The sequence below is a fragment of the Scyliorhinus torazame genome, chromosome 10 (assembly GCF_047496885.1).
Source record: "Scyliorhinus torazame isolate Kashiwa2021f chromosome 10, sScyTor2.1, whole genome shotgun sequence".
Lineage (NCBI taxonomy): Eukaryota > Metazoa > Chordata > Chondrichthyes > Carcharhiniformes > Scyliorhinidae > Scyliorhinus > Scyliorhinus torazame.
In genome coordinates, this window is record NC_092716.1 from 224,320,108 (window position 1) to 224,345,266 (window position 25,159).

A 25,159-nucleotide genomic window follows, 5' to 3' on the forward strand; every position below is an offset into this window, starting at 1 on the left:
ACAAAAAGAAAAAAATAGGACCAAGTCTTAGAATTTTAAAAATTTTCTCTTCTCTACTCAGGCATGTGAATTCTTGCTGGAGTACACAATCATGGGCACCAACAGTCTATCAATACCTGAGCCAAAAGATCAGCCCTCATGTGCAAGTCAGGGCAGTGAATACTAACAAGTTATTTTCCAAATTGCGCATACAGATGCCCACGAGGGATTACAATCAGAACAGAGAACAGTGCCAGATTTCATTTCCAAAGACCTGATGCACTGAGGTTATTTGCAGCATCTCTCCCGCCACTCTGAATGAAAGTAGTTCACTTCAGCACAGACGACAATTTAGAACTGGGATAAACCCAACACAATAATACATTAGGTGGTACCTTGCTCATGTAGGCTTCATATTCAAAGATGTCCACAATATATAACTCAATATAATAACGTGAAAGGGATATGGCCACTTTCATTATTGGGGGAATTCAAAGTCTCAATTTTTAAAAAAAAGTATATTTATTAAAGGTTTTACATTTTAAAGAATAAAGAAACAAAATAATACATCGCCATAACCAAGGATCAAGAAAACCCCCCAGCTCAGCATACATTAGTACAGAGGGGGACAGGAGAACATCACCACAACAGGCTCAATATAATCATTGGACGTAACTCAGTACCTATACAGCCACACCAGCGACCAAGGGATAAACAATTTTTTTTTCTTTTATACATTTTGAGTACCCAATTCGTTTTTTCCAATTAAAGGGCAATTTGGTGTGGCCAATCCACCTATCCTGCATATCTTTGGGTAGCCTAAAACATACATCTTAAAAAAACCTGACATGGATTAGCTCGAACTGAAGGGCTATCCTCAATTTCTGAGGTCTGAACAAACCCTAGCAACCCCAACCATCCATCCTTCACCCCACTCCGGCTCAACTCATCTTCCTTTTAAATAAGATAAGTGGTGATAAAAACAAAACGCTCCCATACCACAACCACAAGGAGTATAAGACATAATAACAAAAAAGGAATAAAGCTGTGCACAGATCACACTTTACAGGATCAACTCAACATAATTTTGCGAGAACAGGATAATCGACAACACCCACCCTCACATCTTGCACTCCTTTGCAGGAGAGAAAGAACAACATTGAATAATCAACAACATAACCACAAGGGAGTAACATCCAGGATTATAGAAGAATTGCAGTATAAAGACACCATCCATATTGCACGAGAAGACAAAGGATGAGCCAGGATCTGCGAGCACTCTTCAGGATCGCCCAAGGATTCTAACAATCGAAGCACGAGGCACCATCACTTCCACCACGCCCTCTTCCCGACTGCCAGGGGGGGTGGGGAGAGAGAAATCGCAACTCGGCCTGCTTGGCCACCTCCAACCCCTCCCAACTAGCATCGAGAATAGAACGATATAGAACCAGCGATCGGTGGGAGCCCAACTGAGTCCTGGCCTCAAAGATCGGATATGTCGTGCTCCATCAAATCTGCACCCAGTCTCCAAATCAAGATCACCAAAACATGACAGCCAATTTTCAAACTCAATCTGGAACTTGCCTCCCACCTCTTGCCCAGCCCCTACCAGTCAGGATGAACGACACACCATGCAGTAGGATCTTGACGACACGAAGGTGGGCCCTCGCCAGGGAATGTGGTCTTTTGAGTGCAAGAACTCTCTCATGCACCTCCACTGCTCTCCCAAAGATACCCTGCAATTCACCTAGGTGAGCTTGGATGACCTGCACCGAGAGCTGAGATCTTCAGTCAAGACAATATTTTCAATATCAGGCAGTTTTCAATATCCAGGTGCACGCAACATCACCGAAGCAAGAGCCTGCTCAGCAGCAACTACGCCGCTGCAGGCTGGGCCCCAACCCAGCCCACTTCGACCGCCACAAACTAATGCCGATTTTTAACATTTACCTCAGTTCTTCTTTGCAAAACACCAATCAGGAACCTCCAGGGACATAGTGCAACCCACGTAATCCAAGAGAAAGCAAATATAAAATATGCACCAGGATAGAATAAAGGATTAAAAGATGAGCAAAGCTGGAGTTCTCAAAAAAAAACCTCAATTTTAAACAAGCACACAAATCATGGAGTTTTTGACTCCAGATAACAAATTCAGATGACCAAAGTTTAAAACAAATCCCTTGCAACCGTACAGCATTCTACTTAAAAACTACCTTCTGTCGCCTCATATTGCTTAATATCTTTGGTTAACAAAAGTCTATTAATCTCAGTTCTTAAACTGGCAATTAATCGAGCATCTATTGTCATTTGCAGAAATCTAACAATTAAGAATCAATAACAGTTGAGTGATTTTGAAGTGGTCAGCCAGAAACTGACAGAAGTGGTACAGGAGCTGTCAATAAAGCTGCATGTTTATAAGCATTGCGGTTAGACCCCTTCAGAGTTCCTCAACACAAAAGGAAGATGAATGGAATGATGCGGAGAGCTGGGGTGTGTGGAAACTGTTAATCACAGCCTAGCAAAATCAAGGTCAAAGAAAAATGAATGAATGGCTTGCAGATCAAAGATATGAGGGAGTTTAAACCCAGTTGACTGTTTTTCTCTTTCCAGGAATTGACAGGTGCTGCTACCTCTGCCTGAGCCAGCAGGTGTATTGCCCAGGTGAGTGTTAAAGCAGTGATTTTTTTTTCCACAGCCTGTGTCTGGACTGCTCCCTGGCTCCAGACAGGGGTCTCGCTTCGGGGGGGGGGGGGGGGTGCTTTCTGACAGGGTGGCAGCTGTGAGATCTTGCTATTGCTACTGGGCTGCCCGTTCAAAATTGCAGCCCATAGTGGGATTCCCTCACAATCCTCGCCTTGCATTAATTTCCATGGCTAAGGATTGGGAATCACTTCCTGATTTGCCCTCCCAGCGTGATCGCAAATCAGGTGCAATTCAGCTCCAGCGGGAGAACATAGCCTCAAAATCCCCTATGTCCTGAGGACCCGTGGGGTTTTACATGGGAAAAATCAGTGCCGCCCCAGCACCGGTCCTCCGACCTTGAGGGGCGAGCAGCCGCGCCAATTAAAGCGCCCGACCTCCAAAAAATAAATGGCTGGAGAATATCCGGGTCTGTGCCGCGCATGCGCACGGCAACGACCTGCAGTGGTCGCGCAGAACAACATGGCGTCGGCCATGCGCAGACCCGACCTGCCAGACAGTGCCCCTTTGGGTACCCCCTGGCCACCCCCCACCAGACCCCCAGCTCTCACCGAAGCGCCCCCAGCCAGCAGCATGGCTTCTGCCTGACTAGCGGCGCTGGACACAGTCCATGCTAAGCACACTGTCAGTATCTGGGCTGATGGCTGCAAGTGTGAAATTGAGTGTCAGTCTTCATCCTCACACGCTTCTTGGCTTTCTTCCCTTGCCACCTGGCCTCCTGGCTATCTGAAAAGTAAAAGGTACAAGGGTAAATTGTGGTGCAAGTGGGGGGGGGGGGGGGGGGGGGAATAAGTTGTTCATTCTTACACTATTTGTTAATCTTGAAGATATACTTTGAGGGGCCGAGTGGCCTACTCCTCCTAATTTGTACGATCATATGAGCAAAGGGGTAAAAGGTTATTGGGGTAGGTAGGAATGTGGAGTTGTGGTTACAATCTGATCACACATGATCTTACTGAATGTTGAAGGTAACTTGAGGTGCCGCGTAATCTACTCATATTCCTAATTCGTATGTTTGCACAATCAAGGGAGTGAGATGAGAAGGAAGTTAGATGCCCCATCCCTGAACAGAGCCTAAGTAATGAAACTTCCATGGGGTTTAGAACATGCGGGTGTGCCTGTCCCCCCACCCCAGTCCTCCCTCCGGTTAGCTCCCAAGAGTGCACAACAGGGAGGCAAATGTGTCAGTGAGTATTGTGCAATTTGTTTGACTGATGTGCATGTCATGGTTGACAGCTGGCAATATGTGTAATCTGAGATGTGTGTGCAAGGCTTGCAGTAATGTTAAATGTGTGCGAGGATGATTTGACGTATATAAACACAAGAAAGGAGGTCTAATTGATAGAAATTGTTAGTAGGTATAAGATTGGAGTGTGGTGATTTGGGTAATTGTTGGAGGCTACAGATGCAATTCACAGGCTACGGCATTGGAAGATGCATTCACTCACCTTGTCCACACACGACATTGTTGAACCTCTTGCAGCACTGTACCAGGGCCTCTGGCTTGATTCCTGGCATTGAGCTCCAAGGCTATCTGCTCCCATTGCTTTTTGACCATGTGTCTGGAAGGCATCTTTCCCCACTGTAGATCTCTTCCTATTTTCACCACCTCCACCAAGACGTCTAGTGTAGCATCCAAAAACCTCGTTATCAGCTCTTTATTATTACTGGTCCCCATATCAGCCCAAGCAACTTACCAATTTAAAGCCAAACAGTTAATATGGAATGAAGAGCCTGTAAAATCTGGCAATGAGATGAATAAGAACAGGTACAGATTCCTAAGCTATTTGAGCCTTATTAAAGTAATCATGAATTGCATGAATGCAAAAAAACATCTGGAATCAATCATTCTGACATTAATTTAAATCTATAACAGTATTTTTAAAGGAATGCTCTCTTGGTATAAAAGAAAGTTCACTTAAATGGTCTCTTCCCACATTCATTCCCTGCATTATAATGTGAAATGTACATTATATACACAATATTTTTCTGAAGCTAGATCACCTAAAATCGTATATGGAGTTCATTGATGCATTACGATTTGTTTTTTTAAAATAAAAAGTACCCAATTCATTTTTTCCAAATAAGGGGCAATTTAGCGTGGCCAATCCACCGAGTCTGCACATCTTTGGGTTGTGGGGGCGAAACCCACGTAAACACGGGGAGAATGTGCAAACTCTACACAGACAGTGACCCAGAGCCAGGATCGAACCTGGGACCTCGGCGCCGTGAGGCTGCAGGGCTAACCCACTGCGCCACCGTGCTGCCCCGCATTACGATTTGTTACAAGAACACAAGAAATAGAAGGGGTTGACCATATAGCTTGTTCCACCATACAATAAATATATATATATTTTAATTTGTTTTTATTCAAAATTTTACAAACCACTACAGAAAGAAAGCAACAAAAACATAATAATAATTTTAAAAAGCAAAAAGCGAATTAACAACTTAACAAAACAAGGTGGGGTATCTGCCCATTACCAGTGAAATCTATCCACCACCCAAACCGCCCCACACCCTGGTTTGCTGCTGCTGCTGACCTCCACTTAATGTTCCGCGAGGAAGTCAAGGAACGGTTGCCACCGCCTGGAGAACCCAAGGACCCTCTTTAAGGCAAACTTTATCCTTTCCAAACTTAGAAACACAGCCATGTCACTGACCCACGTCTCCACACTTGGGGGTTTTGCGTCCCTCCACGTTAACAAGAGCCATCTCCGGGCTATCAAGAAGGCAAAGGCCAAGACTCCGGTCTCTTTCGACTCCTGAACTCCCGGATCTTCTGACACTCCAAATATCGCTACCCCCAGCTCGGCTTTACCCGAGTGTCCAAGACCTTGGACATAGCCTTTGCAAAGCCTCTCCAAAATTCTGTAAGTGCCGGGCATGCCCAAAATATATGGGCATGGTTTGCTGGGCTCCCTGAACACCTCACACACCTGTCCTCCATCCCAAAGAACTTGCTCATTCTCGACACTGTCATCTGCGCCCGATGCACCACCTTAAACTGAATCAGGCTAAGCCTGGCATAAGATGAGGAGGAATTGACCCTGCCCAGGGCGTCTGCCCACAGGCCCTCATCCAGCTCCTCCTCCCACTTGCCCTTCAGCTCTTCCACCGAGGCCTCCTCCACCTCCTGGTATATGTCCGATACCTTTCCGTCCCCTACCCACACACCAGAGACCACCCTGTCCTGTATCCTCCGGGCCGGTGGCAATGGAAATTCCCCCAACTGCTTCCTCATGAAAGCCCGGACCTGCAGGTACCGAAAGGTATTCCCTGGGGGCAACCCAAATTTCTCTTCCAGCGTCCTCAGGCCAGCAAAGGTCCCGTCAATAAACAAGTCCCCCATCCATTTAATACCCGCTCTGTTCCAGTTTAGGAACCCACCATCTATTCTACCTGGAACAAACCTGTGATTGTTTTGTATCAGGGTCCAGACTGAGACCCCTACCTCCCCTCTGTGCCATCTCCACTGACCCCAGATCCTCAATGCCGCCATCACCACCGGGCTCGTGGTATACCGTGTCGGCGGGAGCAGCAGCGGTGCCATTTTCAATGCCCCCAGGTTAGTATCCCTGCAAGACGCCGCTTCCATCCGTTTCCACGCCGCACCCCCCTCCCTCCCTCTACTACCCATTTCCGAATCATGGATATATTCGCTGCCCAATAATAGCTGCAGAAGTTCGGCAGCACCAGCCCACCCCCACCGCGTTCTAAGAACAGTCTCTTTTTTTTTTAATAAATAATTTTTATTCAAAATTTTTCACAGATTATCACAACAGAAAAAGAGAACCCCCCCTTACACAAATAATGAAACAATAAGAACAAAAGTGCATAAATAAACAAATGTTAAACAGTAAACAATAGTGCATCCCCTACCAGACACGAACTTACCCCCTCCCCCCCCCAATTTCTCTCTTCCCCCCCCCCCGGTTGCTGCTGCTGACCATCTCCTAACGCTCCACCAGGAGTCTAGGAACGGCTGCCACCGCCTGAAAAACCCTTGCACAGATCCCCTTAAGGCAAATTTCACCTTCTCCAATTTAATAAACCCTGCCATGTCGTTAATCCAGGATTCCACGCTTGGGGGCCTCGCATCCTTCCACTGAAGCAGAATCCTTCACCCGGCTACCAGGGACGCAAAGGCCAGAATACCGGCCTCTTTCGCCTCCTGCACTCCCGGCTCATCCGACACCCCAAATATTGCGAGCCCCCAGCTAGGCCTAACCCTGGAATTCACTACCCTTGACACCGTCCTCGCTACACCCCTCCCGAACTCCTTCAACGCTGGACATGCCCAGAACATGTGGGTGTGGTTTGCTGGGCTCCCCGAACACCTCGCACATAGAACATAGAAAAATACAGCACAGAACAGGCCCTTCGGCCCACGATGTTGTGCCGAACCTTTGTCCTAGATTAATCATAGATTATCATTGCATTTACAGTGCAGGAGGCCATTCGGCCCATTGAGTCTGCACCGGCTCTTGGAAAGAGCACCCTACCCAAAGTCAACACCTCCACCCAACACCAAGGGCAATTTTGGACACTAAGGGCAATTTATCATGGCCAATCCACCTAACCTGCACATCTTTGGACTGTGGGAGGAAACCCACGCACACACGGGGAGGATGTGCAGACTCTGCACAGACAGTGACCCAAGCCGGAATTGAACCTGGGACCCTGGAGCTTTGAAGCAATTGTGCTATCCACAATGCTACCGTGCTGCCCTTAAGAACAAATAAATCTACACTATATCATTTTACCGTAATCCATGTACCTATCCAATAGCTGCTTGAAGGTCCCTAATGTTTCCGACTCAACTACTTCCACAGGCAGTGCATTCCATGTCCCCACTACTCTCTGGGTAAAGAACCTACCTCTGATATGCCTCCTATATCTTCCACCATTCTCCTTAAATTTATGTCCCCTTGTAATGGTTTGTTTCACCCAGGGAAAATGTCTCTGACTGTCTACTCTATCTATTCCCCTGATCATCTTATAAACCTCTATCAAGTCGCCCCTCATCCTTCTCCGTTCTAATGAGAAAAGGCCTAGCCCCCTCAACCTTTCCTCATAAGACCTCCTCTCCATTCCAGGCAACATCCTGGTAAATCTCCTTTGCACCTTTTCCAAAGCTTCCACATCCTTCCTAAAATGAGGCGACCAGAACTGTACACAGTACTCCAAATGTGGCCTTACCAAAGTTTTGTACAGCTGCATCATCACCTTACGGCTCTTAAATTCAATCCCTCTGTTTTTTTTTTAATAAATATTTTATTGAAACTTTTTGGTCAACCGACACAGTACATTGTGCATCCTTTACACAATATTATAACAACACAAATAACAATGACCTATTTTATAAACAAAAAATGAATAAATAATAAATAACAAAAATGAAAACTAACCCTAATTGGCAACTGCCTTATCACAAGTAACACTCTCCAAAAATATAATTTAACAGTCCAATATATAATTATCTGTAGCAACGACCTATACATATTATACAGTAGTATATATTAACAACCCTGAGAGTCCTTCTGGTTCCTCCTCCCCCCCCCCTCCCACCCGATCCTGGGCTGCTGCTGCTGCCTTCTTTTTTCCATTCCATCTATCTTTCTGCGAGGTATTCGACGAACGGTTGCCACCGCCTGGTGAACCCTTGAGCCGACCCCCTTAGAACGAACTTAATCCGCTCTAGCTTTATAAACCCTGCCATGTCATTTATCCAGGTCTCCACCCCCGGGGGCTTGGCTTCTTTCCACATTAACAATATCCTGCGCCGGGCTACTAGGGACGCAAAGGCCAAAATATCGGCCTCTCTCGCCTCCTGCACTCCCGGCTCTTGTGCAACCCCAAATATAGCCAACCCCCAGCTTGGTTCGACCCGGACCCCCACTACTTTTGAAAGCACCTTTGTCACCCCCATCCAAAACCCCTGTAGTGCCGGGCATGACCAAAACATATGGGTATGATTCGCTGGGCTTCTCGAGCACCTCGCACACCTATCCTCCACCCCAAAAAATTTACTGAGCCGTGCTCCAGTCATATGCGCCCTGTGTAATACCTTAAACTGAATCAGGCTTAGCCTGGCACACGAGGATGACGAGTTTACCCTGCTTAGGGCATCTGCCCACAGCCCCTCCTCGATCTCCTCCCCCAGCTCTTCTTCCCATTTCCTTTTTAGTTCATCTACCATAGTCTCCCCTTCGTCCCTCATTTTCCTATATATATCTGACACCTTACCATCCCCCACCCATGTCTTTGAGATCACTCTGTCCTGCACCTCTTGTGTCGGGAGCTGCGGGAATTCCCTCACCTGTTGCCTCGCAAAAGCCCTCAGTTGCACATACCGGAATGCATTCCCTTGGGGCAACCCGTATTTCTCGGTCAGCGCTCCCAGACTCACGAACTTCCCATCCACAAACAGATCTTTCAGTTGCATTATTCCTGCTCTTTGCCACATTCCATATCCCCCATCCATTCCCCCCGGGGCAAACCTATGGTTCTTTCTTATCGGGGACCCCCCCAAGGCTCCAGTCTTTCCCCTATGCAGTCTCCACTGTCCCCAAATCTTCAGTGCAGCCACCACCACCGGGCTTGTGGTGTAGTTCCTTGGTGAGAACGGCAACGGGGCTGTCACCATAGCCTGTAGGCTAGTCCCCCTACAGGACGCCCTCTCTAATCTCTTCCACGCCGCTCCCTCCTCCTCTCCCATCCACTTACTCACCATTGAAATATTAGCGGCCCAATAATACTCACTTAGGCTCGGTAGTGCCAGCCCCCCCCTATCCCTGCTACGCTGTAAGAATCCCTTCCTCACTCTCGGGATCTTCCCGGCCCACACAAAACCCATGATGCTCTTTTCAATCCTTTTAAAAAAAGCCTTCGTGATCACCACCGGGAGGCACTGAAACACAAAGAGGAATCTCGGGAGGACCACCATCTTAACCGCCTGCACCCTCCCTGCCATTGACAGGGATACCATATCCCATCTCTTGAAATCCTCCTCCATTTGTTCCACCAACCGCGTTAAATTTAACCTATGCAATGTGCCCCAATTCTTGGCTATCTGGATCCCCAGGTAACGAAAGTCCCTTGTTACCTTCCTCAACGGTAGGTCCTCTATTTCTCTACTCTGCTCCCCTGGATGCACCACAAACAACTCACTTTTCCCCATGTTCAATTTATACCCTGAAAAATCCCCAAACTCCCCAAGTATCCACATTATTTCTGGCATCCCCTCCGCCGGGTCTGCCACGTATAGTAGCAAATCGTCCGCATACAAAGATACCCGGTGCTCTTCTCCTCCTCTAAGTACTCCCCTCCACTTCTTGGAACTCCTCAACGCTATCGCCAGGGGCTCAATCGCCAGTGCAAACAATAATGGGGACAGAGGGCATCCCTGCCTTGTCCCTCTATGGAGCCGAAAATATGCAGATCCCCGTCCATTCGTGACCACGCCCGCCATCGGGGCCCTATACAACAGCTGCACCCATCTAACATACCCCTCTCCAAAACCAAATCTCCTCAACACCTCCCACAAATAATCCCACTCCACTCTATCAAATGCTTTCTCGGCATCCATCGCCACTACTATCTCCGTTTCCCCCTCTGGTGGGGCCATCATCATTACCCCTAACAGCCTCCGTATATTCGTGTTCAGCTGTCTCCCCTTCACAAACCCAGTTTGGTCCTCGTGGACCACCCCCGGGACACATTCCTCTATTCTCATTGCCATTACCTTGGCCAGGATCTTGGCATCTACATTTAGGAGGGAAATAGTTCTATAGGACCCGCATTGTAGCGGGTCCTTTTCCTTCTTTAAGAGAAGCGATATCGTTGCTTCAGACATAGTCGGGGGCAGTTGTCCCCTTTCCTTTGCCTCATTAAAGGTCCTCGTCAATACCGGGACGAGCAAGTCCACATATTTTCTATAGAATTCGACTGGGAATCCATCCGGTCCCGGAGCCTTTCCCGCCTGCATGCTCCTAATTCCTTTCACCACTTCTTCTACCTCGATCTGTGCTCCCAGTCCCACCCTTTCCTGCTCTTCCACCTTGGGAAATTCCAGCCGATCCAAGAAGCCCATCATTCTCTCCCTCCCATCCGGGGGTTGAGCTTCATATAATTTTTTATAAAATGTCTTGAACACTCCATTCACTCTCTCCGCTCCCCGCTCCACCTCTCCTTCCTCATCCCTCACTCCCCCCATTTCCCTCGCTGCTCCCCTTTTCCTCAATTGGTGTGCCAGCAACCTGCTCGCCTTCTCCCCATATTCGTACTGTACACCCTGTGCCTTCCTCCATTGTGCCTCTGCAGTGCCCGTCGTCAGCAAGTCAAATTCTACATGTAGCCTTTGCCTTTCCCTGTACAGTCCCTCCTCCGGTGCTTCCGCATATTGTCTGTCCACCCTCAAAAGTTCTTGCAGCATCCGCTCCCGTTCCTTACTCTCCTGCTTCCCTTTATGTGCCCTTATTGATATCAGCTCCCCTCTAACCACCGCCTTCAACGCCTCCCAGACCACTCCCACCTGGACCTCCCCATTATCATTGAGTTCCAAGTACTTTTCAATGCACCCCCTCACCCTTAGACACACCCCCTCATCTGCCATTAGTCCCATGTCCATTCTCCAGGGTGGGCGCCCTCCTGTTTCCTCCCCTATCTCCAAGTCTACCCAGTGTGGAGCGTGATCCGAAATGGCTATAGCCGTATACTCCGTTCCCCTCACCTTCGGGATCAACGCCCTTCCCAGCACAAAAAAGTCTATTCGCGAGTAGACTTTGTGGACATAGGAGAAATACGAGAACTCCTTACTCCTAGGTCTGCTAAATCTCCACGGGTCTACACCTCCCATCTGCTCCATAAAATCTTTAAGTACCTTGGCTGCTGCCGGCCTCCTTCCAGTCCTGGACTTCGACCTATCCAGCCCTGGTTCCAACACCGTATTAAAATCTCCCCCCATTATCAGCTTTCCCATCTCTAGGTCCGGAATGCGTCCTAGCATCCGCCTCATAAAATTGGCATCATCCCAGTTCGGGGCATATACGTTTACCAAAACCACCGTCTCCCCCTGTAGTTTGCCACTCACCATCACGTATCTGCTCCCGTTATCTGCCACTATAGTCTTTGCCTCGAACATTACCCGCTTCCCCACTAATATAGCCACCCCCCTGTTTTTCGCATCTAACCCCGAATGGAACACCTGCCCCACCCATCCTTTGCGTAGCCTAACCTGGTCTATCAGTTTCAGGTGCGTTTCCTGTAACATAACCACATCTGCCTTAAGTTTCTTAAGGTGTGCGAGTACCCGTGCCCTCTTTATCGGCCCGTTCAGCCCTCTCACGTTCCACGTGATCAGCCGGGTTGGGGGGCTTCCTACTCCCCCTTGTCGATTAGCCATCCCCTTTTTCCAGCTCCTCACCCGGTTCCCACGCAGCTGTATCTCCCCCAGGCGGTGCCCCCCCGCCCATCCCCTCCCATACCAGCTCCCCCCTCTCCCCAGCAGCAGCAACCCAGTAATTCCCCCCCCCCGCTAGCGTAATTACTCCCCCCATGTTGCTCCCAGAAGTCAGCAAACTCTGGCTGACCTCGGCTTCCCCCGTGACCTCGGCTCGCACCGTGCGACGCCCCCTCCTTCCTGCTTCTCTATTCCCGCCATGATTATCATAGCGCGGGAACCAAGCCCGCGCTTCTCCCTTGGCCCCGCCCCCAATGGCCAACGCCCCATCTCCTCCACCTCCCCTCCTCCCCCCATCACCACCTGTGGAAGAGAGAAAAGTTACCACATCGCAGGATTAGTACATAAAACTCCTCTTTCCCCACTTTTTAACCCCCCTCTTCGCCCCCCACATTCGCCCCACCACTTTGTTCAAACGTTCTTTTTAATAACCCGCTCATTCCAGTTTTTCTTCCACAATAAAAGTCCACGCTTCATCCGCCGTCTCAAAGTAGTGGTGCCTCCCTCGATATGTGACCCACAGTCTTGCCGGTTGCAGCATTCCAAATTTTATCTTCTTTTTATGAAGCACCGCCTTGGCCCGATTAAAGCTCGCCCTCCTTCTCGCCACCTCCGCACTCCAGTCTTGATAAACGCGAAGAAGTTTTCTTTGCCCATCTAAGGACCATTTCTCTATCCTTAAAACGGAGGAATCTCACCACTATGGCTCTGGGAATTTCTCCTGCTCTCGGTCCTCGCGCCATCACTCGGTATGCTCCCTCCACCTCCAACGGACCCGCCGGGGCCTCCGCTCCCATTAACGAGTGCAGCATCGTGCTCACATATGCCCCGACGTCCGCTCCCTCCGCACCTTCAGGAAGACCAAGAATCCTCAGGTTGTTCCTCCTTGCGTTGTTCTCCAGTGCCTCCAACCTTTCCACACATCGTTTCTGATGTGCCTCATGCGTCTCCGTCTTCACCACCAGGCCCTGTATGTCGTCCTCATTCTCGGCCTTCACGACCTTCACGACCCGAAGCTCCCGCTCCTGGGTCTTTTGTTCCTCCTTTAGCCCTTCGATCGCCTGTAGAATCGGGGCCAACAGCTCTTTCTTCATTTCCTTTTTGAGCTCGTCCACACAGCATTTCAAGAACTCTTGTTGTTCAGGGCCCCATGTTAAACTGCCACCTTCCGACGCCATCTTGGTTTTTGCTTGCCTTCCTTGCCGCTGTTCTAAAGGATCCACTGCAATCCGGCCACTTTCTCCTCCTTTTTTCATCCGTATCCAGGGGGGATTCCCTTCTGGTTTACCGCACAGTGTTTTTAGCCGTCAAAATTGCCGTTGGGGCTCCTATCAAGAGCCCAAAAGTCCGTTTCACCGGGAGCTGCCGAAACGTGCGACTCAGCTGGTCATCGCCGCACCCGGAAGTCCAATTCAATCCCTCTGTTAATGAACGCGAGCACACCATAGGCCTTCTTCACAGCTCTATCCACTTGAGTGGCAACTTTCAAAGATGTATGAACATAGACCCCAAGATCTCTCTGCTCCTCCACATTGCCAAGAACTCTACCGTTAACCCTGTATTCCGCATTCATATTTGTCCTTCCAAAATGGACAACCTCACACTTTTCAGGGTTAAACTCCATCTGCCACTTCTCAGCCCAACTCTGCATCCTATCTATGTCTCTTTGCAGCCGACAACAGCCCTCCTCACTATCCACAACTCCATTAATCTTCGTATCGTCTGCAAATTTACTGACCCACCCTTCAACTCCCTCATCCAAGTCATTAATGAAAATCACAAACAGCAGAGGACCCAGAACTGATCCCTGCGGTACGCCGCTGGTAACTGGGATCCAGGCTGAATATTTGCCATCCACCACCACTCTCTGACTTCTATCGGTTAGCCAGTTCGTTATCCAACTGGCCAAATTTCCCACTATCCAATGCCTCCTTACTTTCTACAGAAGCCTACCATGGGGAACCTTATCAAATGCCTTACTAAAATCCATGTACACTACATCCACTGCTTTACCTTCATCCACATGCTTGGTCACCTCCTCAAAGAATTCAATAGGACTTGTAAGGCAAGACCTACCCCTCACAAATCCGTGCTGACTATCCCTAATCAAGCAGTGTCTTTCCAGATGCTCAGAAATCATATCCCTCAGTACCCTTTCCATGACTTTGCCTACCACCGAAGTAAGACTAACTGGCCTGTAATTCCCAGGGTTATCCCTATTCCCTTTTTTGAACAGGAGCATGACATTCGCCACGCTCCAATCCCCTGGTACCACCCCTGTTGACAGTGAGGACGAAAAGATCATTGCCAACGGCTCTGCAATTTCATCTCTTGCTTCTCATAGAATCCTTGGATATATCCAGTCAGGCCCGGGGGACTTGTCTATCCTCAAGTTTTTCAAAATGCCCAACACATCTTCCTTCCTAACAAGTATTTCCTCGAGCTTACCAGTCTGTTTCACACTGTCCTCTCCAACAATATGGCCCCTCTCATTTGTAAATACTGAAGAAAAGTACTCGTTCAAGACCTCTCCTATCTCTTCAGACTCAATACACAATCTCCCGCTACTGTCCTTGATCGGACCTACCCTCGCTCTCGTCATTCTCATATTTCTCACATATGTGTAAAAGGCCTTGGGGTTTTCCTTGATCCTACCCGCCAAAGATTGTTCATGCCCTCTCTTAGCTCTCCTAATCCCTTTCTTCAGTTCCCTCCTGGCTATCTTGTATCCCTCCAACGCCCTGTCTGAACCTTGTTTCCTCAGCCTTACATAAGTCTCCTTTTTCCTCTTAACAAGACATTCAACCTCTCTTGTCAACCATGTCTATCCTCACTCCCAAAAAACCGGCTTAGCCTTGCCCAGGTCATGTGCGCCCTGTGCAGCACCTTAAATTGTATCAGGCTGAGCCTCGGGTACGAGGAGGAAGAGTTTACCCTTCCCCGGGCATCCACCCACATACCCTCGTCGATCTCCCCCCCAGCTCCTCCTCCCACTTGCCTTTTAACTCCTCCGCTGAGGCCTCCTCCTCCTCCTGCATCACCTGATAAGTTGCCGAGATCCTACCCTCTCCAACCCACATCCCCGAAAGCACCCTGTCCTGGACCCTGCGCGCCGGCAGCAGCGGAAACTCCACCACCTGTCGCCTAACGAACGCCCTTACCTGCATATATCTGAAAGCATTTCCAGGGGGGAGCCCGCATTTCTCCTCCAGCACCCCAAGGCTCGCAAACTTCCCGTCTATGAACAGGTCCCCTATCCTCCTAATGCCTGCCCTGTGCCAACTCAGGAACCCTCCATCCATTCTTCCCGGGACAAACTGATGGTTCTCCCGTATCGGGGAACACAGCGAAGCCCCCACCTCCTCCCTGTGGCGTCTCCATTGCCCCCAGATTTTGAGGGTCGCCGCTACCACCGGGCTCGTGGTGTACCTCGTCGGAGGAAGCGGCAGTGGTGCTGTCACCAGTGCCCCCAGGCGCGTGCCCACACAGGACACCATCTCCAGCCTCTTCCACGCCACGCCCTCCTCCTCCATTACCCACTTACGCATCATCGCCACGTTGGCAGCCCAATAGCACCCACATACGTTTGGCAACGCTAACCCCCCCCTGTCCCTGCTCCGCTCCAAGAACACCCTTCTCACCCTCGGGGTCTTCTTCGCCCATACGAAACCCATAATACTCCTGTTGACCCGCTTAAAGAAGGCCTTAGGGATCAGGATGGGGAGGCACTGAAACAAAAACTTCGGGAGCACCGTCATTTTAACTAACTGCATCCTACCAGCCAAGGAGCGGCAGCATATCCCACCTTTTGAACTCCTCCTCCATTTGCTCCACCAGCCTCGTTAAGTTGAGCTTTTGCAGGGCCCCCTAGCTCCTAGCCACCTGAACCCTCAGGTATCTAAAACTTCTTTCTGCCCTTTTTAGCGGAAGCTCACCAATCCCCCTTTCCTGGGTGCACAACGAACAGCTCGCTCTTCCCCATGTTGAGCTTGTACCCGGAGAAATCCCCAAACTCCCTGATGATCCGCATCACCTCTGGCATTCCCCCCACCGGGTCCGCCACATACAATAGCCGATCGTCCGCATAAAATGAAACCCGGTGTTCCCCACCCTCCCCCCCCCCCCCCCCCCCCCACCCCGCACCAACCCCCTCTAGTTCCTAGACTCCCTCAACTCCATGGCCAGGGGCTCAATCGCCAGCGCAAAGAGCAAGGGGGGGGGATAGAGGACGCCCCTGCCTTGTCCTCCGGCAGAGCCGGAAATATTCCGACCTCCTCCTGTTCGTTGCCACACTCGCCAGCAGGGCCTTGTACAGCAACCTCACCCAGCTGACGAACCCCTCCCCGAGCCCAAACCTCCTCAACACCTCCCACAGGTACCACCACTCCATCCTTTCAAAGGCCTTCTCCGCGTCCATAGCCGCCACTATCTCCGCCTCCCCCTCCACCGCCGGCATCATAATTACATTCAGGAGCCTACGTACGTTGGTATTCAACTGCCTCCCTTTCACAAAACCCGTCTGATCCTCGTGTATGACCCCCGGAACACAGTCCTCAAGGCCAATACCTTTGCTAGCAGTTTCGCATCCACGTTAGTGAAATCGGTCTATATGATCAGCACTGTACAGGGTCCTTGTCCCGCTTCAGAACTAGAGAAATCAGCGCCCTAGACATTGTCGGGGGCCTAGACATTGTCGGGGGCAGGACCCCCCCCCCCCCTTTTGCCTTGTTGAAAGTCCTTACCAGCAGTGGGCCCAACAGGTCCACGTACTTCCTATAGAATTCCACCGGGAACCCATCTGGCCCTGGTGCCTTCCCCATCTGCATACTCCCCAGTCCCTTGACCAGTTCCTCCAACCCAACCTGCGCCCCCAGCCCCGCCACCTGCCCCTCCTCTACCCTCGGGAACCTCAGCCGGTCCAGAAAGCGACCCATCCCCCCCCCTCCTCCGATGGGGGCTCAGACCGATACTGCCCCTCGTAAAAGTCCCTGAAGACCCCATCAATATCCACCGCACTTCGCACCGTGCTCCCCACTCCATCCCTGACACCCCCGATCTCCCTCGCTGCCTCCCGCTTCCGAAGCTAGTGTGCCAGCATCCGGCTAGCCTTCTCTCCGTACTCGTACACCGCTCCTTGCGCCTTCCTCCACTGCACCTCCGCCTTCCTGGTGGTCAACAGGTCAAACACGGCCTGGAGGCTTCGTCGCTCCTTGAGTAATCCCTCCTCGGGGGCCTCTGAATACCTCCTATCCACCCTTACCATCTCCCCCACTAGCCTCTCCCTCTCTCTCCTCTCCTTCCCCTCTCTGACGGCCCTAATGGAGATCAACTCACCCCTGATCACCGCCTTCAGCGCCTCCCAGACGACCCCTACCTGCACCTCCCCGTTATCATTGGCCTCCAGGTACCTTTCTGTACACCCCCGGACCCGCCCACTCACCTCCTCGTCCGCCAACAACCCCACCTCCAAGCGCCACAGCGGGCGCTGGTCCCTCTCCTCCCCCAGCTCGAGGTCCACCCATGCGGGGCATGGTCAGAGATGGCTATCTCCGAATACTCTGTGTCCTCCACCCTCGGAATCAGCGCTCTGCTCATTACTAAAAAGTCAATCCGAGAGTAGGCCTTATGAACATGGGAGAAGAATGAGAATTCCCAGGCCCACAGCCTCGCAAACCTCCACGGATCCACTTCTCCCATCTGGTCCATAAACCCCCTCAACACCTTGGCCGCCGCCGGCCTCCTGACCGTCCTAGACCTAGAGCGATCCAATGCCGGATCCAGCACTGTGTTGAGGTCCCCCCCATTATCAAGCCCCCCGTCTCCAAGTCCGGAATCCGGCCCAACATGCGCCGCATGAACCCCGCATCGTTCCAATTCGGGGCATACACATTCACCAAGACCACCCGCACCCCCTGCAACTTACCACTCACCATCACATACCTACCTCCATTGTCTGCCACGATGCTCAACGCCTCAAACGACACCCGCTTCCCCACCAAAATCGCTACTCCACGATTTTTTGCATCCAACCCCGAATGGAACACCTGCCCTACCCACCCCTTTCCTAGCCTTACCTAATCTGCCACCCACAGATGCGTTTCCTGGAGCATGACCACATCTGCCTTCAGCCCCTTCAGGTGCGCGAACACATGGGCCAGTTTGACCGGCCCGTTCCGGCCTCTTACATTCCAGGTTATCAGCCGGATCCTGCCCTGCCCCCCCCCCCCCCGCCGATTAGCCATAACCCTTTCTAGGCCAGCCACGTGCCCACGCCCCACACACATCCTGCTCCCCCCAGCGGCAGACCCCCGCCCCGACCTACTCTATAGATACCAGCTCCCCCTTGGCCATTCCAGCAGCAACCTGGTCGTCGTCCCCCTCCCCCCCCAGCTAGGTCTCCCCCTAGCAGCAATGCTCCCCCAATTGCACTCCCGTGAGTCAGCCGACTCCTGCTGACCCCGGCCCCTCCCGCAGCTCCATCGAACCCCCAGTGTGGGAGTCTCCCCTCCCCCTCCTGTCCGTCAACCGGCTTTCCCCTCCCCCCGACCCCACCCCTTCCACTCAGCGCAGGAAAAAAGCCCGCGCTTTCCAGCACCGGCCTTGCCCCTTTCCACCCTTAGCGCAGGAAAAAGCCTGCGCTTTCCACCCACCCGGCCCCGCCTCCTCTGGCACAGCTCCCTTTCCAGGCCCAGTCCCAATTCCCCCGGCTCGGCCCCGGCCCGCCCCCCCACGGGGCCCCATCTCCATTTCCAGCCTCCGACGCCCACAGGCTTTTACTTGCCCCCCCCCCCCCATAAACCCACCTGACAGAGAAGAAACATTGTCCAACCAACCGCACAATCCCCCCAAAACACGACCCAACAGTCCCAACCATCCCCCCTCAGCATCCCGTCGTCCCCAGCCCTCAATCCGAGTCCAGCTTTTCGGCCTGAATAAAGGTCCACGCCTCCTCCGGCGTCTCGAAGTAATGATGGCGGTCCCTTGTAGGTGACCCAGTCACGCCGGCTGCAACATGCCGAACCTCACCCCTCTCTGATGCAGCACCGCCTTCGCCCGATTGTACCTTGTCCTCTTCTTAGCCACCTCCGCGCTCCAGTCCTGATTAATCCGGACCTCTGCGTTCTCCCACCTGCTGCTCTGCTCTTTCGTGGCCCGCCTTAAGACACATTCGCTGTCCAGGAAACGGTCCAGCACCGCCCGCGGTGGCTCGCTGGGCTTGGGCCTCCTCGCCAGCACTCGATGGGCCCCCTCCAGCTCCAGGGGCCCCTGGAAGGCCCCCGCGCCCATCAGCGTGTTCAACATGGTGGCCACGTATGTTCCGACATCCGATCTTTCCAGCCCCTCCGGGAGACCCAGAATCCGCAGATTCTTTCTTCTCGACCAGTTCTCCATGTCCTCAAACTTCGCCTGCCATTTCTCATGGAGCGCCTCGAGCACCTTCCTCCAGGCCCAAGATCTCGTCCTCATTCTCCGAGACTTTTTGCCGGACCTCCTGGATTGCCGCCCCTTGGGCCATCTGAGTCTCAAGCAGTTTGTCAATTGACGCCTTCATCGGCTCCAGCAGCTCTGCCTTCAGCTCCGTGAAGCAGAGCTGGAGAAACCCCTGCAGCTCCTGTGACCACTGCGCCCACGCCGCCTGCTCTCCCCCCGCCGCCATCTTGGTCTTCCTCCCTCGCACCTTTCTCTGCTCCAATTCCACTTTTTTTCACTGCTCCACTCCTGGTCCAATCCATACAGTGCCGGGGGAATATTGCTGGCCCCTTCCCACACTGGGAAAGTCGAAAAAGTACCGTTGGGGGCCCTAAAAAGAGCCCAAAAGTCCGTTTCTAGCGGGAGCTGCCGAACGTGCGACTTAGCTTTGCATAGCCGCAACCGGAAGTCTCCTAAAAACAGTCTCTTAACACGCGGGGTCTTGTTTGCCCACACAAATCCCGTGATAATCCTGTTCACCCGCTTGAAGAAGGACTTGGGGATGAGGATGGGAAGGCACTGAGCTTGTGCAGGGCATCCCAACTCTTAGCCACCTGTATGCCCAAATAGCGAAAGCTCCTCTCCAACACCTTAAGCGGTAGCTCTCCCAGTCTCTTTTCCTGGCCCATTCTATGTATCACAAAAAGCTCGCTTTTCCCGACATTCAACTTATACCCCGAAAAGTCCCCGAAATCTTTAAGGATCTGCATGACCTCCCCCATCCCCTCCACCGGATCCGAAATGTACAGGAGCAGGTCATCCGCATACAGTGAAACCCGATGCTCCTCCCCACCCCCCCGAACCAGCCCCCTCCAATTTCTAGACTCCCTCAACGCCATGGCCAGCGGCTCGATTGCCAGGACAAACAGCAGGGGGGGGGGGGCACCCTTACCTTGTTCCTCGATGTAGCCTAAAGTACTTCGACCGCAGCCGATTCGTCGACACACTCGCTACAGGGGCCTGATGCAGCAATTTAACCCACCCTATGAATTCCTCGCCAAATCCAAATCTGCCTCACACTTCCCACAGATACTCCCACTCCACCCGATCGAAGGCTTTTTCCGCGTCCATTGCCGCCACCACTTCTGCATCCCTTCCTTCCGAGGGCATCATGATCACATTCAGGAGCCTCCGCACATTCGTGTTCAGCTGCCTGCCCTTCACAAACCCCGTCTGATCCTAATTGATCACTCCTGGGACACAGTCCTCAATTCTGGTGGCCAGGATCTTGGCTAACAGTTTGGCATCTACATTAAGGAGCGATATCGGCCTGTAGGAGCCACATTGCAACGGGTCCTTATCTCGCTTAAGGATGAGTGAGATCATAGCCTGCGACATCGCCGGGGGAAGGGTTCCCTTTTCCTTAGCCTCGTTGAAGGTTCTCAACAATAACAAGCCCAACAGCTCTGAGAATATCCTGTAAAATTCTATGGAATATCCATCCGGTCCCGGGGCCTTGCCCGACTGCTTACCCTCCAAACCCTTAACCAATTCCTCCATCTCAATCGGGGCCCCCAATCCCTCCTCCACCTTAGGGAACCTCAGTTGGTCCAAGAATCGCTTCATTCCTCCTCCCCCCCCCCCCCCCCCCAAGGGATTATGACTCATATAGGCTACCATAAATGTCCTTGAAGACCTCATTGATCGTTGCCGAACCACTATTCAATATGATCATGACTGAACTGGAGCTTAAACTCAACCTCCCTGTCCATTTCCATATCATTTTGTAACCTGAGACACCATTGGTATATCCCAGCCTTAAAATTATTTAACTACGGAGCATCCATAACATTCTTGGGTCGAGAATTCCAAAGATTCACCATCTTTTGAGTGAAGTAGGTTCCCCTCATCTCAGTCCCTTATCCGGAGACTGTGCCCTATGTTTTAGACTCCCCAACCAGCGGAAACAATTCCTCAGTGTCTATCTTATCAAACCCCTTCAGAATCTTATACATTTCAATGAGATTGTCTTTCATTCTTCTAAACTCCAGAGAAAATAGACCCATCATAGGGCAGCCCACTCCTCACAGAGGCCTGAGGATAGCCGACAGTTTTCTCCCAGACCATCAACTAATACTGCTTAAGAGACCAGACAGCAGCAGGCTTAGTGTGATCCTGTGCAACTTCAACTATCCCTCTGTCCCTGCGAGGAAAATGATCTGATTTACATTTTCCCCCCAATATTTCAATTTTGTTTCAACAATCTAGTTAGCAAATTACTTATTCCTTAGTACACATGGAAAAATAGAAGGAGTAGGCCTTTCGGCACTTTGAGCCTGTTCCGCGATTCAATACGATCATGGCTGATCATCCCATCTCAGTAGCCTGTTCCTGTTTTCCTCCCATGTCCTTTGATTCGGTTGCCCTAAGTGCTTTCTAACTCCTTCTTGAAAGTATATAATGATTTGATCTCAACTACTTCCTGTTGTGCACTGCTGCCTACGGTGCTCAGGACCCAGGTTCGATCCCAGGCCCGGGTCACTGTGTGTGCAGTTTGCACATTCTCCCTGTGTCTACGTGGGTTTCACTCCCACAACCCAAAGATATGCAGGGTAGGTGGATCGGTCACACTAAATTGCCCCTTAATTGGTTAAAAAATAATTGGGTACTCTAAATTAAAAAAAAAATTTTAAACTACTTACTGTGGTAGCGAATTCCACAGACATACCACTCTCTTGGTGAAGAGATTTCTCCTCATCTCAGTCCGAAAGGTTTACCCCATATCCTCAGACTGTGATCCCTAATTCTTGACACCCTCACCATCGTGAATATCCTTCTTGTATCTACCCTGTCTAGTCCTGTTAGAATTTTATAGGTTTTTATGAGATCCTCCTCTCATTCTTCTGAACTCCAGCGAATTCAATCCTAATTGACTCAATCTCTCCTCGTATATCAGTCCCGCCATCCCAAGAATCAGTCTGGTAAACCTTCACAGCACTACCTCTCCAGCAAGTACATCCTTCCTCAGATAAGGAGGCCAAAACTGCACATTATATTCGAGGTGTGGTCTCACCAAGGCCCTGTATAATTGCAGCAAGATTTCCCTGCTCAGGTACTTGAATCCTCTTGCTCTGAACATACCATTTGCTTTGTTACTGCCTGCCTCATTTGCATGCTTACCTTCAGCGACTGATGAACGAGGACACCCCAGTCTCTTTGCACATTCCCCACTCTTAATTTACAGTCATTCAGATAACAATCTGTTTTTGCTACCAAAAGTGGAAAACCTCACATTTATTCACATTATATTGGTTCTGCATTTGCCCACTCACTCAGCTTGTCCAAATCACAGTGAAGCATCTCTGCATCCTCCTCACAGCTCACCCTCCCACCCAACTTTGTGTCATCTGCAAATTTGGAGATATTATATTTAGACCCCACATCTAAATTGTTAAAGTATTTTGTGAATAACTGGGGTCCCAACATCGATCCCTGCAGTATCCCACTAGACACTGCCTGCCATTTGGAAACAGATGTGTTTATTCCTACACTTTGTTTTCTGTCTGCCAACAAGCTTTCTATTCATCTCAATACACTATCCGCTAACCTCTTTATGTGGGACTTTGACGAAAGCCTTCTGAAAGTCCAAATTAATCACCTTCACTGGCTCACCCTCATCAACTCTACTGGTTACATCCTCAAAGAATTCCAGTAGATTTATCAAGCATGATTTCCCTTTCGCAAATTCATGCTCACACTGTCCGATTCTATGGAGATCAATTGTCGCAGATTTTATTATAAATATATAGATTACGGGAAGATGGGACTAAAAAACAAATCATTCACGTTGAAATGTATTTTAATATTTAGATAATCATTTATATATTTATACATTTCTAATATCGAATCGCTACAGTGCAGAAGGAGGCCATTTGGTCCATCAAGTCTGCACAGACTCTATCCTCATAACCCAACATAACCTTTCGGACAATAAGGGGCAATTTAGTATGTCCAATCCACCTCACCTGCACACCTTTGGTCTGAATGAATAGCTTGTGAATGAGTTGTGTTATTTTGGAAAATGTTTCCTGCATCAACTCAGGGTACAGGAGATAAGTGGGTCTGGAGGAGCAATGAAACAATGTAATTGTTTAGCTAACGTTGAATGGTACTGTTAGAAGATGTTTCCTACCTAAATTAGAGAGCTGTTTACTCCATGTGGTGGAGTCCCAGCGAAACTGAATCTTGGAAGACCCCAAATCTACATTGCACTGTGTTTCCAGCAAACGGCGCATCTGAAACAGGATCTAAATAATGGAATATTAACATTGGTTAATACATATCAGCAAAATATCATCTCCGAACTGGTAAATACCGTATGCTCTGCTATTTTAACTTAAAACGATTCATGTGACTTTGTCTATGGTACAGATTCAATACTCTAACTTGGCCAGCATCATTGCTTGCCAGAGATAACAATATACCCTTACCAGTTCCTTGCTGAATAAGAATGGGATATTGTTCTTCTTAGCAACTGCCCAATTGATGAAGTTCAAAACATGTTCCAAGTGCTTGCACAAATCCATCACTGCTTGAAGTTGGTGCTCTAGTTTGCGCTTCCGTTCATTTGTTATTCTCTGTGTGATCAAAGGAATGTAACATCATTAACTACTAAAAACAGCTTCCATCACAGGAGAAATGTAGACAAAGTTCCTGGTGTGATGTTGTTCCAGGTTCTTATCTTGTGGAAGTTCTCAGCCACTAGATAGATATGGACACACATACTTGACTAAATTCACTTAGCCCACATTTCCAGTGGGCAGTTGCATTCAAGGAAAAGCAGATTAGAGAATCAGATATGAAATACTGCAGACCCCTATCTCTAGCCTGCATTCCATTGAGTGTAGTTCCCCATTGGGTGAATGGGATATTACTCTACATTCTGTGACCAAGGGAGAATGGTATCAGTAAATTTACATTAGAGCCTGTGCTGTTAAACTCCTGTTACAAGGTGGCAATCCAAAGGTTTTGATAATTTGAAGAAAATATTCAAGGCTGTATAGGCTTGAACGATATGTAACTTTGTAGCATGTTTCTCTTTTACAGCTATTCAGTCAACCACGGATCCACATAATGTGAAGAATAAGACAAAAGGCTTCAGTGCTTTATCACCAGTGGTTTCAGTACTCTATATAAGGTATTGTATTCTGTTCTTCTGAGGAACATTGCTCAAAATTGACAGAAGGGTCTGTGCGGATGGGGAGATGATACCCTGGTACAGTGGTCAGTCATGTTGGAGTGTCCCGATTTTATTTGGTACAGAAGAGTGTTTGGAGGACATGAATATCACCAAGCTTAGATGTAGTTATCGATGTACCTATACTGGAGAGGGAACATGAAGACCCAAGACTTTTTATTTCTATCTTTATCTTTTTTATTGTCTTTGGTTGCAATGTTGATGCTGTGACATGGGTTTTTATATTGCTATGCATTCTTTTCCATCTTTCTTGTTGATTATGAAACTGTACCGCAATGAATTCCCACACAGAAAATAAAGTATATTGAATTGAACGGAATTCATCCCATCAAGGACATTCTGCATCAATA

General features: G+C 49.9%; 1 protein-coding gene across 2 annotated transcripts in view; it reads right to left on the bottom strand.

The window, feature by feature from the left end:
• The window catches only part of trim66 (tripartite motif containing 66), a 509,536-nt gene that overhangs the window by 46,165 nt on the left and 438,212 nt on the right, over nt 1-25,159 (bottom strand). For both annotated transcript variants that reach the window (XM_072466467.1, XM_072466466.1), the window contains 2 exons: nt 24,043-24,189; nt 23,745-23,859 (listed from right to left, as the gene is read on the bottom strand). In XM_072466467.1, the coding sequence (XP_072322568.1) occupies nt 23,745-23,859; nt 24,043-24,189 (262 nt within the window). The remainder of the gene's footprint in view (nt 1-23,744; nt 23,860-24,042; nt 24,190-25,159) is intronic.